This window comes from Kryptolebias marmoratus, linkage group LG16 (assembly GCF_001649575.2).
Source record: "Kryptolebias marmoratus isolate JLee-2015 linkage group LG16, ASM164957v2, whole genome shotgun sequence".
NCBI classification, from domain to species: domain Eukaryota; kingdom Metazoa; phylum Chordata; class Actinopteri; order Cyprinodontiformes; family Rivulidae; genus Kryptolebias; species Kryptolebias marmoratus.
Genome location: NC_051445.1, coordinates 10,837,185 through 10,851,852, shown reverse-complemented (window position 1 = coordinate 10,851,852; position 14,668 = coordinate 10,837,185). Strand labels below are relative to the sequence as shown.

The 14,668-nt window shown below is 43.7% G+C and overlaps 2 protein-coding genes across 3 annotated transcripts in view; one reads left to right on the top strand and one right to left on the bottom strand.

The window, feature by feature from the left end:
- The first annotated feature begins 48 nt into the window (after positions 1-48).
- cnot3a (CCR4-NOT transcription complex, subunit 3a) lies at positions 49-7,945 on the top strand. Of its 2 annotated transcripts, XM_017415589.3 has the most exons (18): positions 49-187; positions 796-868; positions 980-1,047; positions 1,129-1,203; positions 1,288-1,377; positions 1,861-1,989; positions 2,128-2,223; positions 2,313-2,532; positions 2,641-2,774; positions 2,996-3,052; positions 3,374-4,310; positions 4,389-4,494; positions 4,631-4,772; positions 5,966-6,074; positions 6,309-6,507; positions 7,301-7,433; positions 7,536-7,661; positions 7,760-7,945. In XM_017415589.3, exons 2-18 carry the CDS (start codon positions 844-846, stop codon positions 7,856-7,858), a joined length of 2,745 nt encoding a protein of 914 aa, XP_017271078.1. In that variant the 5' UTR covers positions 49-187; positions 796-843; the 3' UTR covers positions 7,859-7,945. The 2 variants fall into 2 exon arrangements, with proteins under 2 accessions (XP_017271078.1, XP_017271079.1); XM_017415590.3 differs by lacking the exon at positions 2,996-3,052.
- A 300-nt stretch (positions 7,946-8,245) lies between these two features.
- prpf31 (PRP31 pre-mRNA processing factor 31 homolog (yeast)) overlaps positions 8,246-14,668 on the bottom strand; it is an 8,613-nt gene continuing 2,190 nt past the window's right edge. The window contains exons 2-14 of the mRNA XM_017415592.3: positions 14,036-14,251; positions 13,876-13,936; positions 13,703-13,786; positions 13,520-13,617; positions 12,937-13,043; positions 12,618-12,787; positions 12,343-12,500; positions 12,159-12,248; positions 11,884-12,011; positions 11,686-11,758; positions 10,168-10,296; positions 9,965-10,063; positions 8,246-9,882 (exon numbers count right to left, since the gene is read on the bottom strand). Coding sequence (XP_017271081.1) covers positions 9,772-9,882; positions 9,965-10,063; positions 10,168-10,296; positions 11,686-11,758; positions 11,884-12,011; positions 12,159-12,248; positions 12,343-12,500; positions 12,618-12,787; positions 12,937-13,043; positions 13,520-13,617; positions 13,703-13,786; positions 13,876-13,936; positions 14,036-14,251 — 1,524 coding nt within the window. The 3' untranslated portion in view covers positions 8,246-9,771. The remainder of the gene's footprint in view (positions 9,883-9,964; positions 10,064-10,167; positions 10,297-11,685; positions 11,759-11,883; positions 12,012-12,158; positions 12,249-12,342; positions 12,501-12,617; positions 12,788-12,936; positions 13,044-13,519; positions 13,618-13,702; positions 13,787-13,875; positions 13,937-14,035; positions 14,252-14,668) is intronic.

Below are 14,668 nucleotides of genomic sequence, written 5' to 3'. Positions count from 1 at the left end.
ATATCGCTGGAACAGATGTGGGGGCGGAGCCTGAATGCGGAGGTGGGATTTTAGCTACCGTCCATCTTCAGCTACATTACAGTGAGCGAGCTTATCGAAAAGAAAACACATTTTGGAAGTAAAGAAGACTTTCTGGAAGTAGTTTTGGCTGTATTTGAAATAAGAAAAACGAAATCCCATACCCTAGGTAAATGTCGTACACAAGTATGAATGTAGGCGGTCGGGTCGACCCAGTTTCCCTTTTTCCTTAATTTGGCTAGCTAAGCGGCTAGTTAGCCAGACAGTTAGCCACATTAGCTAGCATATCGACGATTAGAACGATTTCTGCTTTTATGTGTCTTTCACAGTGTTATACCATCTCATGAAAGCTATGCTAGACCCCAGAGTAATGATGCATGAATGTGAAATACATAAATTAATTTTTCGGGGTGCTTGTTTTAGTAAGGACCGGTTGCTAACCGAGCGAAGTGGACTAGCAACCGACTAGTATTAACGTTAGCTCGCTAGTTGGCTAATTTTAGCTGACATCTATATCAGTCCTATTGATAATATGAGCGGGATAATTTGAGTTAGTCCGATGTAACCACGACAAAGCTGTCGTACACACAGGTTCTTCGCGAAAATGCTGTGATTGTGCAGCGGATGTGTTAAGTTGTGCTGCTAATGTCAACTGTCCAGCTGGATGGAGTTAACGTCAGTTTCAGCCGCTGCAGACCCACGTACGACTCCTGCTCTTTGGTGGGAGTTTTGTGTGGCTCGAATGGTGGGTTTATCCGTGTTTGTTTTGTCGCACAGCCGACTTCTTGACAGACGGAATGTGGACATTGTCGTAGTCTCAGAGCCATGGCTGACAAGAGAAAACTACAAGGTAAGATTGCCCGTGTTGCACGGGATCAGCCACTTACCCAGAGTTGTGAGGCACTTTCTACATGTTCTTTTGTGATGAGCAATGCCTTTTTACCACGTTTTACCCCTGCAGGTGAAATTGATAGATGTTTGAAAAAAGTAGCGGAGGGCGTAGAGCAGTTTGAAGATATTTGGCAAAAGGTAAGAGACTTCCACATTGGGTTTTTTCTTCTAAATGAAGCAATCAGATTCACTTTTTTGTTTTTTGCGTCTACTTTTCAGCTCCACAATGCAGCCAACGCGAACCAGAAGGAAAAATACGAGGCTGACCTCAAGAAAGAGATAAAAAAGCTACAAGTAAGAGGAGCTGACGGCGACGTTTCCTGCGGGTGTTCAGAACGGGACTGTGCTTTAAATGTTCACCTTCTGTGTTTCTTCCAGCGATTGAGAGATCAGATTAAAACATGGGTGGCCTCGAACGAGATCAAAGACAAACGGCAGCTAGTCGAGAACCGCAAACTTATAGAGACGGTATGGTGCTTAGTGTATACCTTTTTTGAAAATATCTGTCCTTGCATGAATTTTTTTTATTTGTTTTAGTATGCTTCACACCACCTCATCTTGCTTACTGCACAGTGGGGGAAAAAACAAACACAAACAATGCATGTGGTGTTAAAACAAGGTTTAATCTATCACAAGAAAGGTTTACAATAAAAAGATACAGAAAGAACTGATTCTTCTGCATTTTCATGGTTTCCAGAATGATATGCTTTGCCAACATAATTGGTTTCTTGAAAATAAGGTACAGAAATGACACCAACACCCTCCTGAAATGTTAAGAAAACATTGAGTGCTTTAAAAGAAGTAAAATAAAAAACAATAGGTGCAGTGCTTTTACTCTAGGTTGTTGTTGTTGTTGCACTCTTCTCATTTGAATCAGTTAAAGAAGAAATTGATTTTAAGGGGAAAATTATGACTTATCTGGTTGTTATTATTGTTGTGTTTTTTTTTTAGCAAATGGAACGGTTCAAAGTGGTGGAGCGAGAAACAAAAACAAAAGCGTACTCTAAAGAAGGCTTGGGGCTTGCTCAGAAGGTGGATCCAGCTCAGAGGGAAAAGGAAGAAACGGGACAGTGGCTAACAGTAAAATATTCACTTCTATTTTAAACTTTACGTCACCAGATGTTTTCTTTTAATTGCTAGTTTGATCAGAAGCATAGGGAATCAATTAATTGCCACATTTTGATGAAATTTACTCATTGTCTTTTTCTTCCTCTTCAGAATACAATAGACACACTAAATATGCAGGTGGATCAGTTTGAGAGTGAGGTGGAATCTCTTTCAGTCCAGACACGGAAAAAGAAAGGCGACAAGGAGGTAAGCTCCAGTGTTGTCTCTCTTCTTTTAGTCAGCCCTCCAGCGTCGTGAAAGTTTTGTCAAACTAGACGTTTTCTTCTGTTGCACAGAAACAAGATCGCATCGATGAGCTCAAGCGGCTGATCGAGAGGCACAGATTCCACATTCGCATGTTGGAGACCATTTTACGAATGCTGGACAACGATTCTGTGCCGGTGGACGCAATCCAGAAGATCAAGGACGACGTCGAGTACTACATCGACTCCTCTCAAGACCCGGACTTTGAGGAGAACGAGTTCCTGTATGACGACTTAGACCTGGAAGACATCCGTGAGAGAGAGCGCTACAGATGTGTTCGAGCGATGCTTTCCTCCCCTCAGACTCGTCGGCGTCACCTGACGGCCTCTCTTTCTCTCTTCTTCTTATTTTCTATCGCAGCTGCAGCGTTAGTTGCGACTTCTCCGTCGGGTCAGGGCAACATGGAAGATGACGTGTATCTCCATTCGAGCAGCACTCCCACCTCCACCACATCTTCTTCACCCATCCCTCCATCCCCAGCCACTTGCACTGCTGTAAGTTCAAAACTCTTCCTCGTTTTACACATTTCTCAATATTTTGAAGGGATAGGTAGAAAAAAATGAATGCTTCCTGACATGATGTTGCACATATTTCCCATCTTAGTATGCATTCAGTTCACCCTTCTACAAAACCTGTTGTTTTATGATCCACTGGCTGGAATGCTGAATCAACTTTTCAAAAGTGGATTGTTATATCAAGGTATCTCCTCCTATAGGAGAACTCAGAGGACGATAAGAAAAGGGGACGATCGACAGACAGTGAAGTTAGTCAGGTGAGAGGCTCTCATCTGTGCTGTGTCAGTAGTTAAACAGTGTAGTGCAGCACTCTTCACCCTTGGTCCTGGAGACTCACACTGGCTGGTGTACTTTTTTTTGCTTTTCTTTCTGTCTTTGTTTGGCCTCTTGGGCACTGAAATGAAACAAGTTCTCTCTGTTGGGCCACGGTTGGAGATTTCTGATTTAGTTTGCTATTTCCTGCACAAATGGGACTCTGTACATCGCTGTGAAACTTTGCTTCTATTCCACCCTGCACTTCCGTGTTTGCCTTTTTGGACAGAGTCGTTTGAGATTTGTTTTTTGTGTTTCGCTTTCAGTCGCCCGTGAAGAACGGTGCCCCATCCTTACAATCTTCCTTCTCTTCTTCCACCACCTCTGGGTCTTCTTCGTCCTCTTCCCTCGTGTCTATGGCGAGTGTTGTTGGAGGCATTCCCGCGGTTCCCACGAGCAGTACTCTCATAGGAAGCTTCAGCAGCGCGGTACAGCAGCATCAGCATCAGTCTGCGCAGCAGCAGCAGCAGTCTCAGCAATCAAACCAACCGCAGCAGCAGCAGCAGCAGCAGCAACAGCAGCCACCTCAGACTAAACCCTCTGTTTCCTCGAACAACACCCCCAGCCCACCCAGCAACCCTCTTCTCCCAACGTCCAACGCCCCTTCTTTAACCACGCCCAGCACGCCCAGTTCATCAGCTCCCAACTCTCAGTCTCAGCCCCCCTCTGGGCCCACCTCTGCATCCAGTTTGGGGCTGGGGCTGGATTTAAGAAAAGGTGGCATAACAGGGACCAGCAGTGCCAACCAAATGCCAAGTTTAGGTTTGACCGGCCACACCACTCCTTTAAACACAATGGCAGGCCTCATTTCAGGGTCCACATCTGCCCTTTACGCTCACGCAGCGGCATCTGGAGGACTGGGCCTGAGCAGCACCACTCAGTCCAGCATTTTGACAGAGAGCAGCAGTTCCATCCCCACCTCGGGATGCAGTGGAGTCACCACCAACGGAGCAGGGTCGGGCCTTAACTTGCTAGGTTCCAGCCCGGCCCACAATTCTCTGAGTGGGAGTATTTTGAGTCTGGTCCCCGGGCAGGGCGTGGCCCCTGCCACCTCTCAGGTGCCCCCGACTTCTGCCAGTACCACAGCCGGAGTAGTTGGCTTGATGGTTGGCAATGGAGGAAGCGTTGGTGTGGTTGGAGCGGTCGGCATGAACGCCGCTCCTGCTAGACCACCAAGTGGGCTGAAGCAGAATGGAAGCACAAGTAAGTCAACGGCTTGTTTTAATTTTTATGTCTGTTTACTGTGGGATTTTCTCTACAAACACTCCTTGCTGCCCTCAGGTTACAGTGCTGTGGTGGCAGAGAGCTCCACAGAATCAGCTCTGAGCACACCGAACCAGTCACAGAACAGCCAACCCTCATCTCTCAGTTCCTCAACTAGCCAGCCGTAAGTCCTTTTTTTTTTTCCACTTTAACGCCTGGGACTTTGCATCGGGTTTTGTTTATTTATTTATTGGTGGTTTGATGGTGTTTTCTTTTTTCTTTTTATTTAATTTTGCTGAGTGAACTCTACTTTTGTGCAGGATGGACAATGGCCCCAGCTTAATCAGCTCCATCACCCTGCCCCCCAGTTCTCCATCCCCCTCGTTCTCGGACAGCACGCCCAGCGGAGGGAGCCTTCTGAACGGGCCTCACTCTTATCCACAGGCCTCCGAGGGCCTCGAGGTGAGCCGAAGCCGGCGGGGCTACGCGAAACAGCCAGATTAACGTCAGGTGTAGCAGCGTCCTGTTTGACTCGGGAGCGTGGAGAGGTTTAACGTCAGGGATGAGCCCAAGCTGTTTGAGACATCCAACAAGTCACTTTGACGACTAATTGTGCAGTAATAGGACTTGATGCGTTAAGTTGGAGCACTCCTTATTGCCGTTCTGACAGTATTCAGTACTGGGGTTGTAAGAAGATCAATCTGTCATTGATTTTGCTCATTTTCTGTCCTAATTGCTGTCAGGAGAAACTGATAATGGACTCGCCACCCCCGCTCCAGCAGACATTTTAGCTTGTCTCAGCAGGATAATCACAGCTGAGCCTAATTTTGTTAATGATGGCTGAGTCTCAATAAGCTGTGACAGTGAGCAGGACTCCTCTGTTCATTGTTTTTAAGATATGAATGATACCTGTGCCTTTTCTGCCTTTAAAAAGCCAAAAGGTTTGCAGTGAGAAAGGTTAACTAACAAGATTACAGATGTTTGTTTGTTTATTTTTTTTAAATTAGTGACTCATCTGGCATGTGTAGCTCCAGGTACTTTTTCTTTGGTTCGTTCCTGGAAGGTTGTTTGTGTTCAGCTTTAAATATCACCTTTAAAAATACTCCCAACTGCCCACAAACTTCTGTTTCTGGCCACATTTATACCAAACAGAAAAGCGTACAGTTATGCAACAGTGCACAGAGTGAGGAATCATGCCAATTTTATTTATTTAAAACCGGAAACTCCTGTTTTGTTTTTTTAACTATAAGCTCAAATAATGCAGTAGTCACTGACGAAGTATAAATATAAATTCTAACTAAATCAGAATTAACTATCATGAAAACATTTGTTGTGCAACAATCGTTTGATTTAAAAAAAAAAAAAAAAAATTTGACGATTTTCAACTTGTTTGTGTCTGAGATGATTAGAAATCAGGACTGGTTTGTGATTGAGGTACTGTAAGGTGCTGCTCCTAAAGAAAAAAGATGCAACTCTGACAGACACTTGTATGTTTTAAAGAAGCTTTAGTACTCAAGGTTAAAAAAATGGTTTTCTTTTCGTTCAAGTTGTTAATTTAATGCTTTGGTGTCGTCTTCTGTTAAACACCTGAATGTTTGTCTCACCGTTGGACCTTAACAAACGTTCCCATCTGCTCGGTCTATCTTCCTCCTCAGGCTCCTAAAGGCCTCAGTTCCCTGAAGGTGATGGCTGAGAGAGCGGCGCTTGGATCGGGTCTAGATGGGGAGATTCCCAACCTCCACGTGACCGACAGAGGTCTGAACGGTGAGGCGGCATTTCCACGCTTCTAAAGAACGATCCCCAAGCTGCCCAGCATTTAAGTAAACACAAAACGCTGACGCGTCACTTCCAGCTGTGGTGGGGTTGATCCTGAATATTTGTTTTTAGATTTCGGTGAAGCATCAGGACTAGTTGTGTGTAAAGTTAGGAGTTGAACACGTGAGCCTGGTTTCCCGTCTGACAGCTGAGTTTTTAATTTATTTATTTTTCCTCCTGCAGATATCTTCTCTGGTTCGTCAGCGGCGCCCGGTACGCCCGCTGCCCCTCAGTCGTCCGTGTCGGAGGTCAGCATCCCTCCCTCGCTTGGGGTCTGCCCGCTGGGTCCGACCCCCCTCCCCAAAGAGCAGCTCTACCAGCAGGCTATGCAGGAGTCCGCGTGGAACCACATGCCACACCCGTCTGACTCCGAGAGGATCAGGTGAGCGGGCCGCAGCGCTCACGGCGAGCAAGGGTTTTTCTGAGACCGCCCTTCGTGGAAGGGAAGTCAAGATCCCACTGTGGTTTCCAGAAATCAAGTTTAATTTAGTTTTTTGCCATAACTGCTACAAGATGTAGAGTAAAAAGTAGTTAAAACTGATTAAAAACCAGCTGTATTATAGTGGTTATGGATGTTTGTCACTAATTATGTCTAATTGGGCTGTTAGTCATATTTGTTAGAAATACGGTGGTACAACTGTGCCTTTGCTGTCTTGTTTTGCTAATGAGTTTTTAGTATGAGAAGGAGAAAAATAAGTGAATCTCTCAGTTCCTATCAGTGAAGTGGTTTATAAAACCAAGTAAAAGCTGAGATGGGACTTTAGCTGAAGGGAAACAATACGATCGAATGAAATCAGGTTTGGTTTTGTTTGTTTTTGAAACATTTGACACTTATTGATTCCTGCTAAAGAAGTGAAGTTTAAAACAAAAAGTTATCAGTCACAAATACGGCTTTATTATGTTTTGGTCTGAAACTACTTAGAGTTAAAGTTTAAAACGTAAAAGGATAAAAAAGTTTCCAAGAACTGCTTTCTCCTGGTGTGACGTGTGTTCAATATGGATGAACCAACTGGGACGTTTAAGTGCAACGGTGTGACTGGTTTTTGGACAACATGGTTGAGGGGGGAAGAAGATTAAAATGAGTCAATAAAAACGGCAAATTAGTTTGTGCTCAGGTCTGAAGGTGTGCATTTAGGAACCACTCGTTTTCTGACTCTGTTTTTTTTGTTTTCAAGGCAATACCTGATGAGGAATCCATGTCCCACCTTGCCGTACCACCATCAGGTACCGACCCACCACTCTGACACCATCGAGTTCTACCAGAGGCTGTCCACAGAAACGCTCTTCTTCATCTTCTACTACCTGGAGGTAATAACCCACCTGATGGCTTTTCTTGTTGTCTTCACGTTTGAGAGCTCAGCTTTTGATCCTCCTCATTTCTCTCTCTCTCTCTCTCTCTCTCTCTCTCAGGGCACCAAGGCCCAGTATCTGTCTGCCAAGGCTCTGAAGAAACAATCATGGAGGTTTCACACCAAGTACATGATGTGGTTTCAGAGGCACGAGGAGCCCAAGACTATCACTGATGAGTTCGAACAGGTGCAGCTTCCACACAGTAATAAAACAGATTTCCTGATTGATTTATTTTGTTGTCTGTTTTTTTAATGTTTGTTTTCCCACCCTGCTGTCCCCCGCAGGGCACTTACATTTACTTTGACTATGAGAAATGGGGCCAGAGGAAGAAGGAGGGGTTCACCTTCGAGTACAGGTACCTCGAAGACAGAGACTTGCAGTGACGCACAGAAAAAGGGGGGACATGCGAGGACAGAGGAAGAGGAAAAAAAAAAAACAACAACAAAAAAAAAAGACAAAACCGTGCTGCTGTTGACATTCCGAGACTGAACTCCAAAACTGTGGATAGAGATTGTGATGTGTAGTAGAAACCCTCTCCTGAAGCGGAGGCTGGCGTCTGTATAGGCTGCATCTCAATGCGGAGCCCGAGCTCCTCGTGTAGCGCTCTGCCTTTCGACGGGAAAAAAACCAACAACAACAAAAACACCCCGTGGGTCGGGTCAAACACACGGCGCTGCACGAGCTGGGAAGGCTCTCGTTGGAGATCTGCGTTTGTGCCTGTCTGTGTGCACACTCAGTATGTGGCATTAGGAAAGCCTACCCCATGCATGTTTCTCTCTTTTTTTTTTTTGTCTTTATTTTTCCGTTTCAACACGATTCTCTGTACCACCGACCCGACGCGAGCCTGGAAGCCTTCGACGCGACACGAAACGAACCTTGGATTTGATTAAGGTGCCCATCTTGTATTTTCTGTAACGTGGTGGTTTAGAGTGGCGATGTCCAGTGGACATTTAGTCATGGTGTGTAGGAACGGCTTCTTTTAAGACCCTACAATGCCTGTTGAATACGGTCACTATTGACGATAGTGAGCGGTTATCAATAGTTTTATTGATATTTGTCTTGGTCGATTAAAACGTGATTGAGAGTGACCACAGGGCCTCTCCCTGTGACAGGGAAAGAGTCCTTATTGGACATGGATTAAATTGCTATGCAATTGAACTGGTCTCTGACTCCCTCTCTTTACAAATAAAATGTTTTTAAGTTAACCTGTCAAAGACATTATGGCTCCTCCGTGTTTGTGACTACTTAATAAAACCTTGTAAAATAAATCTTAATATTTAGGGTTTGGAGAAAATTTATCTGCTCGATGTTTGACTATTTACACCGTTGAGAAATTCTCCTTCTCAACGCAAAAAGGAAAGGAAAAAAGGCCACGCCGAGTGTAGTGAATGTAGCTCTACCTGAATCACCTCCTGCAAAATCCAAATGTCATCGAGTCGGTTCCCCACCTTTAGGTTCTTAGATTAGTTTTGTTCGATTTACCACCTGATATTTAACTGAAATCCCTATAAAGAGGTGAATGTACACTGATTCAACTGTTTACATGTAGAGTTTAAACATAAAGCTAAAATTCAGGTGGTAGATTGAGCTTGTTAGAGGAACAGTAAGAATTTATCATCCCTTGGTAACCCAAACAGGCACAGGGAATCAGTTTATTTTTGTTTTGTTTTTTTAAACTATTTGAACGATGAAAACTCCAGATCTTTACTGCACTTACCATTGTGTGGGATCAGTCTCTCTTTTTGTTTGTTTTGTGGAAAAAAGAAAATGGAGCTAAGAGAAGATGCACAGTTATGAGATCTTCATTTTATAGACTATATTTTTTGGGGGGGCTCTTAAAAGGGTTTTCGGGCAGAGGAAGGTCAGGGAAAAAAAAGCAAAAATGTGAATTTCAACAATTTTTTTCCTTTTCCCCCCCCTCTCGTCACAGTTCTGCATGGGAGATGTTATTAAAAAATGGGATTATAAAACAATTGTAAAATTTCAATAAATACTTTTAAGAAATTACACGTCGGTGTGTGTGGTGTACAGTCCTGTCTGTCCTGATCGGAATAAAGATTTACTTAAAATAAACTTTCAGCTTCAAACTGAACAATTAAAGGTTAAGATGGGATGCTGGACATTAGGAGCAACATTTAAGAAGCTGGAAAACTAAATATTTTCTCCCCTACGAGAATAAAACAATGCAGTTTTTACCTTTTATTCGAATGAAAAATAAAGGCTAAAATATAAAATACAAGGTGGAGCACGACAGGAGACGTGTCAGAGTGCGGGACGGCTGCCTGCGTGAGAGTTTTCACTTGGATTCCTTCTTGACTTTAAGGAACTCGGCCATGTTGGAGAAATATTTTTGGTTGGCTTCAGCCACCTTCTTCTCGGCAGCCTGTGGGTTCACGATCTCCAGGCCCTGCAGGCGAGAGATCGACGGGGAGGTGAAAATAAATTAAAACGAGACGGCGCAATCGCCGCTCCGAGCGAACAGCTCTTACCTGGAGAGGAGTGAAAGCCACGCTGGAGCTGGTGCCCGAGGAGCGATCTCTGACCGTGGACTTCCCTCCGTACGTCATGCTCTGCTTCTGCAGCGTCCTCTGTTGTGGGAGACAAAAAAAAAAAAAAAAAAAACGCAGCTCGGCGTGAGGAAACTGCCTGGAGGCGGAGAGAGAGAGGGGTGGGAGGGGACAAAGGTGTTCACCTGCAGCGATTTGGAGATCCTAGCCTTGGTGGCCTCGTTGACCTGAGCCTGCCGGACTCGGCCGCTGCCGCTCTTCCCCAGCTGACCCAGACTGAAGCCCAGGTCCTCCTGATACGCATCGTCTTCGATCTGCAACACAGCGAGCTCAAATCACAACTTGGGTCCCAGAGTGACCCAAAAACACAGCGAGAAAAAAAACTAAACAACGTAGGAAGATCAGAGACGACTTTTAAAAGACTTATTGAAGACCCGACTGGAATCCAATTTAAGTATTTTTTAAGTCTCGCAGATGCTCCTACTGGGATGATGTGATGTACAGCAGACTAAAACCTGACCCGATGGAACTTATTTGTATCGATGTTTTCTTAAAGTAACTCATTCGTTCCTCACGAGAACAGCTGCAGCTGAGATTATTTGTTTTTGTTACCTGCAGGAGGATTATATGACAGGACGGACAGGGAGGAGCGAAAATCAGTGAATAAAGTAGAATAATTTCTAGTAAAATAAATGCATCTACATGAAAAACGATGATTACAAAGCCATATTTACTGCAGTCCAAAAAAAACAAACAACTTTTAAAGTCTACACTTCCAGTTCCAAGGGTTGAAGTATCGGGACACGAACTGTCGCATATTTTTAAATTAAACAGAACCAGACGGGACAAATTATACCGTCTTTACTGGACAGAAACTAGGCCAAACTGCAGGAAAATTTCGTGTTTCTATAGGAAATGAGAAGAAGAAAAAAAAAAGCAGCAAAAGCTGATAATAACCAAATGAATTATTGATTCCTCTGAGCAGAAGTTTTAACTCGAAGGCCTTTTTTTTATTTCCCTCCTTACATACCTGACAGAACCGAGGAAAACATTTTGCGCCTTTAACAGACGTCTGCAGCTTATATTCGTTGTATTGTTTTGTGAAGAAACCCTCATTAGGTGATGTTTTTTTTCTCCTCTCTCCTGAATAATTAATGTACTAATTAAAGTAAAAGTATTTCTAGCCCAGTTCCACAACAAACAGACTGATTTAGGCGTTAGAAGTAAGATTTAAAAACCAAACTCAGTCCTGAATTTATACAGAAACAGCTTTATAATTAATATTTATGAGGTTTTGATCTGTTAGAGTAGAATCAATACATTTACTTGTTTTAAAAAAGGTAATTTATTCACCCTGGTACTGTGGAAGACGCTTAAAAATGCTTGAGTATTAGTTGAAACCTGCACTTTTTCATAAAACAAACTACCAACCTCTTGTCTGGGATTACCAGACAAAGGAAATGAGATTAAATGTAAAACTGACGCTACATAAAACAAATAAAAAAGGACTGAAAGTATTTTATTTCCTCTAAACAAAGTAGGTTTTGCGTTTGATGGATTTAAAAGTTCAGGGAAACCTGAGTGTTCAAGATGATCATCGGCGTGTTTTTATTCCTTCTCTACGTGTCGTCTTTATAAAAAGGATTGTCGAGCATAAAAAAACTGACGAGTTCCTTTAGATTCTGGCGGAGAAGCGCACAAACCTCGGCGAAGGTCATCCTGTTGGCGTGTTTCCGGATCTCCGTCAGCCCGAGGCGCTCCTTCATCTTTCGATACCTACAGAGATAAGGAGCAGAGTTTGAGCAGGTTTTATAGATTTACAGCCGGTGCGTCTCTGTGTGGGTTTTATTTCTGAAAGAACTCCCGATCAGATTGTTTTAGTTATTTGACAGGCTGCGTACCTCCTTCCTCCTCTCTTCTTCCTCTGTCCGTCCAGCGGCGCCGGCAGCGGTTTGACCTGCTTCACCGGCGGAGGCTCCTGCCATTTATCAAACTTCCTCTCGATCTCTTCTTTTAGATCATAGCCGACCTGCAGAGGCGAGAGGTTTCATCAGCTTTGCTGGAAGTGGCTCATTAAAGACTAGTCTACGCTTCAGCTGTCAGATCAGAGACAAAACAGCACATTGGACATAAGAAATACATTTATAGAGCTGCACTAATCCTTTCAAGCGGTCACCTTTCCGTCTGAACTCTCATGGAAACTGTCCACTCGAGAAGCCAGGGTACATTTGGCAGCCACCAGACGAGCCGCCTTCCTCCTGAGGTCCTGAAGAAGAGAAACGATCGGCTTTAACCCACAGGCTTTCAGCTCCGAGAGCAAAAACGAACGCCGTTTAGGCAAACACGCTGCATGCACTGACAGGCGGCAACGACTGCACGACGTCGCAGTGGTAGATAAAGCCGGTGTGAGGAAGCAGGGACGTGCTGCTGAAGCCAGACAGGGTTCTCCGCTGAGCTCCCAGCAGCATCAGGTTACAGGCTGGCATCTTTGAAAGGTTAGTGAGACCGCCAGCGATACCTGCAGCCAGAGGGAAGAAGGAAAAAAAAAAAAAAAAAAAAAGGAGATGAGGGCGATCGGCGACAAATAAAAACTGCTTTTGCAAATTTGCGAGCGGCTCCAAATGTTTCCCCTCACCCATAATTTTGGCAGCAGTCGATGCTCCAACAATAATGGACAGGTTCGGGGCAATGAAGGACATCCTGGACTCCACGTACTCATATATCCCGTGTTTAGACTGATTCAGCTCCAGGGCCATGTCACAAGCCTCCTCGAGCTGCTTCAGTTCATCCTCACTTAGCAAAGACCTGTGAAAAATAAGAACAAAAATCTGAAAAATCACGTTTGAGTGAAACTCTGTAGGTCGTCAAAGTTCTTAAAAGCCAGGCAAGCCATCCAATGATGCTGTTTATTATTATTAATATCATTAAAGGACTGTTGTTTGACAGAAACTCACCCCTGTGTGGTCGATGCCGTCACGCTGACAACCATAATGGTGGCGTTGGTCAAGATCTGCTGCAGCGTTTCGTTGTTTTTACATTTCTCCAGATTGTTTCCCAGTTCCTTTGTAAGAACCACACAAAAAAAAGACAGAATACGCAACGTTAAATCACCACATGAACAAAAACACTCTGAAAATGAACTTGTTTGTGTAAAATAAACACTCAGGAATATCACTTTTGTAAGCTTTTATAAATATATATTCTGTTTAAAAAAATATCTGGATCGTATTCTCATTTATCTCTGTGTTACAACTTCATCATTGTCCTTATTAGATTCATTTGTTTAATAGGAAAGATGGCAGAAACTGAAAAAGGCAGAACTCCTTTGCTGTGGGTGGAAGTATCATGCAGTCGTAAAAGTTTGATTATAAAGCTCACAAATATAAAAGTTATAAAAGCAGATTCATTCATTTTCGCACTTGTTCATAAATGCATGAATAAAAGTGACTTCTTACAACCAACTAAGACAAATATTCAATATTCCAGCCGAACTGCAGCACCAATGAGACCTTCGTCTGAATCAAGGTTTAAACTCACCTTCACCGTGCGGATGTAATCCAACGCATCCGGCACCAAAGACTCGAGCTCTGGAAACCTCTTGGAGTATTTGTCTCTTGTAAACTTGTGAATGATGTCTGAAAACAAGGCAGAGACGCGTGAGAGGTCGGTACGAAACTGAACTCATTTTTCCTCCGTTTCCCCCTGCGAAGGCCAACTCACTGAGCTCATTGTCGATCTCCACTGTGAGGTTATTGGCCGCGACAATCAGCCTGTATTCAGGGTCGGCCTCGACTGGACCTGAAACTACGGACAGACCAAACGATTTGTTTAAGAGCATTCCATTTGAATTAGCTGCGAGGAACATAACATGAGTATAAACAAATCCCACTCACCATCGGAGTTTTTCCGCTGCTTTCCTATATATTCTGAAATCTTGTCCACGATGTCTGAAAACTTTAAACACACAACAGGGTGAAATAAGCTTAAAAACCAGACTGAGCCGGTTGTTACAAATGTCACCTCATTTTAAAGCTACAAAGCTTTAAAAATCACCTGTTTGCTGTTGCGGAGCTTGGCAATGGATGCAACACTCTCAGCTTTACTGTAGTCCACCTCCATCTCCTCTGGAATGTCCTCCAGTCCTCCCTCCGTCCTTCCCTGCGTCCCCTCTCCATCGCTATCGCCTTCTTCTCCATCGGGATACAATTCGTCCTCTCCCTCATCTCCAGCCTCCTCCAGGTCAGCCAGGAGCTCATCTGCCAAAGACATCTGCGAGGAGAGGGGAGACATTTAGACAAGGAGCAACAAATAACCAATCGCAAACCGAGAACAAGATCTCAACAAGAGACACGGCAAATTGAAACGCTCAACCTGTCACCCATGAAGATATTAACTCCAGATTTAGCTTGAACTTGTATGAAACAATTTGGATGTTGTGTAAAATGTGTTTGGCATCAGATATTGTCATTAAAACGCTTCGTTTTTTGCTGGGAAAACCAGAAAAGAAGTAGATCTCTGTGTGTCGTGACAGCAAACTACAGGTGCTGGTCATAAAATTAGAATATCATGAAAAAGTAGATTGATTTCAGTAATTCCATTTAAAAAGTGAAACTTGTATATTATATTCATACATTACATACAAACTCATATATTTCAAATGTTTATTTCGTTTAATTTTGATGATTA

Bases quoted from the DNA above. Each gene is read 5' to 3' on its own strand.
- cnot3a (XM_017415589.3), top strand. From the start codon at position 844: ATGGCTGACAAGAGAAAACTACAAG. The intron at 2,533-2,640 runs GTGAGAGAGAGC...TTTCTATCGCAG, and splicing joins CTTAGACCTGGAAGACATCC to CTGCAGCGTTAGTTGCGACT. The intron at 4,311-4,388 runs GTAAGTCAACGG...TGCTGCCCTCAG, and splicing joins GAAGCAGAATGGAAGCACAA to GTTACAGTGCTGTGGTGGCA.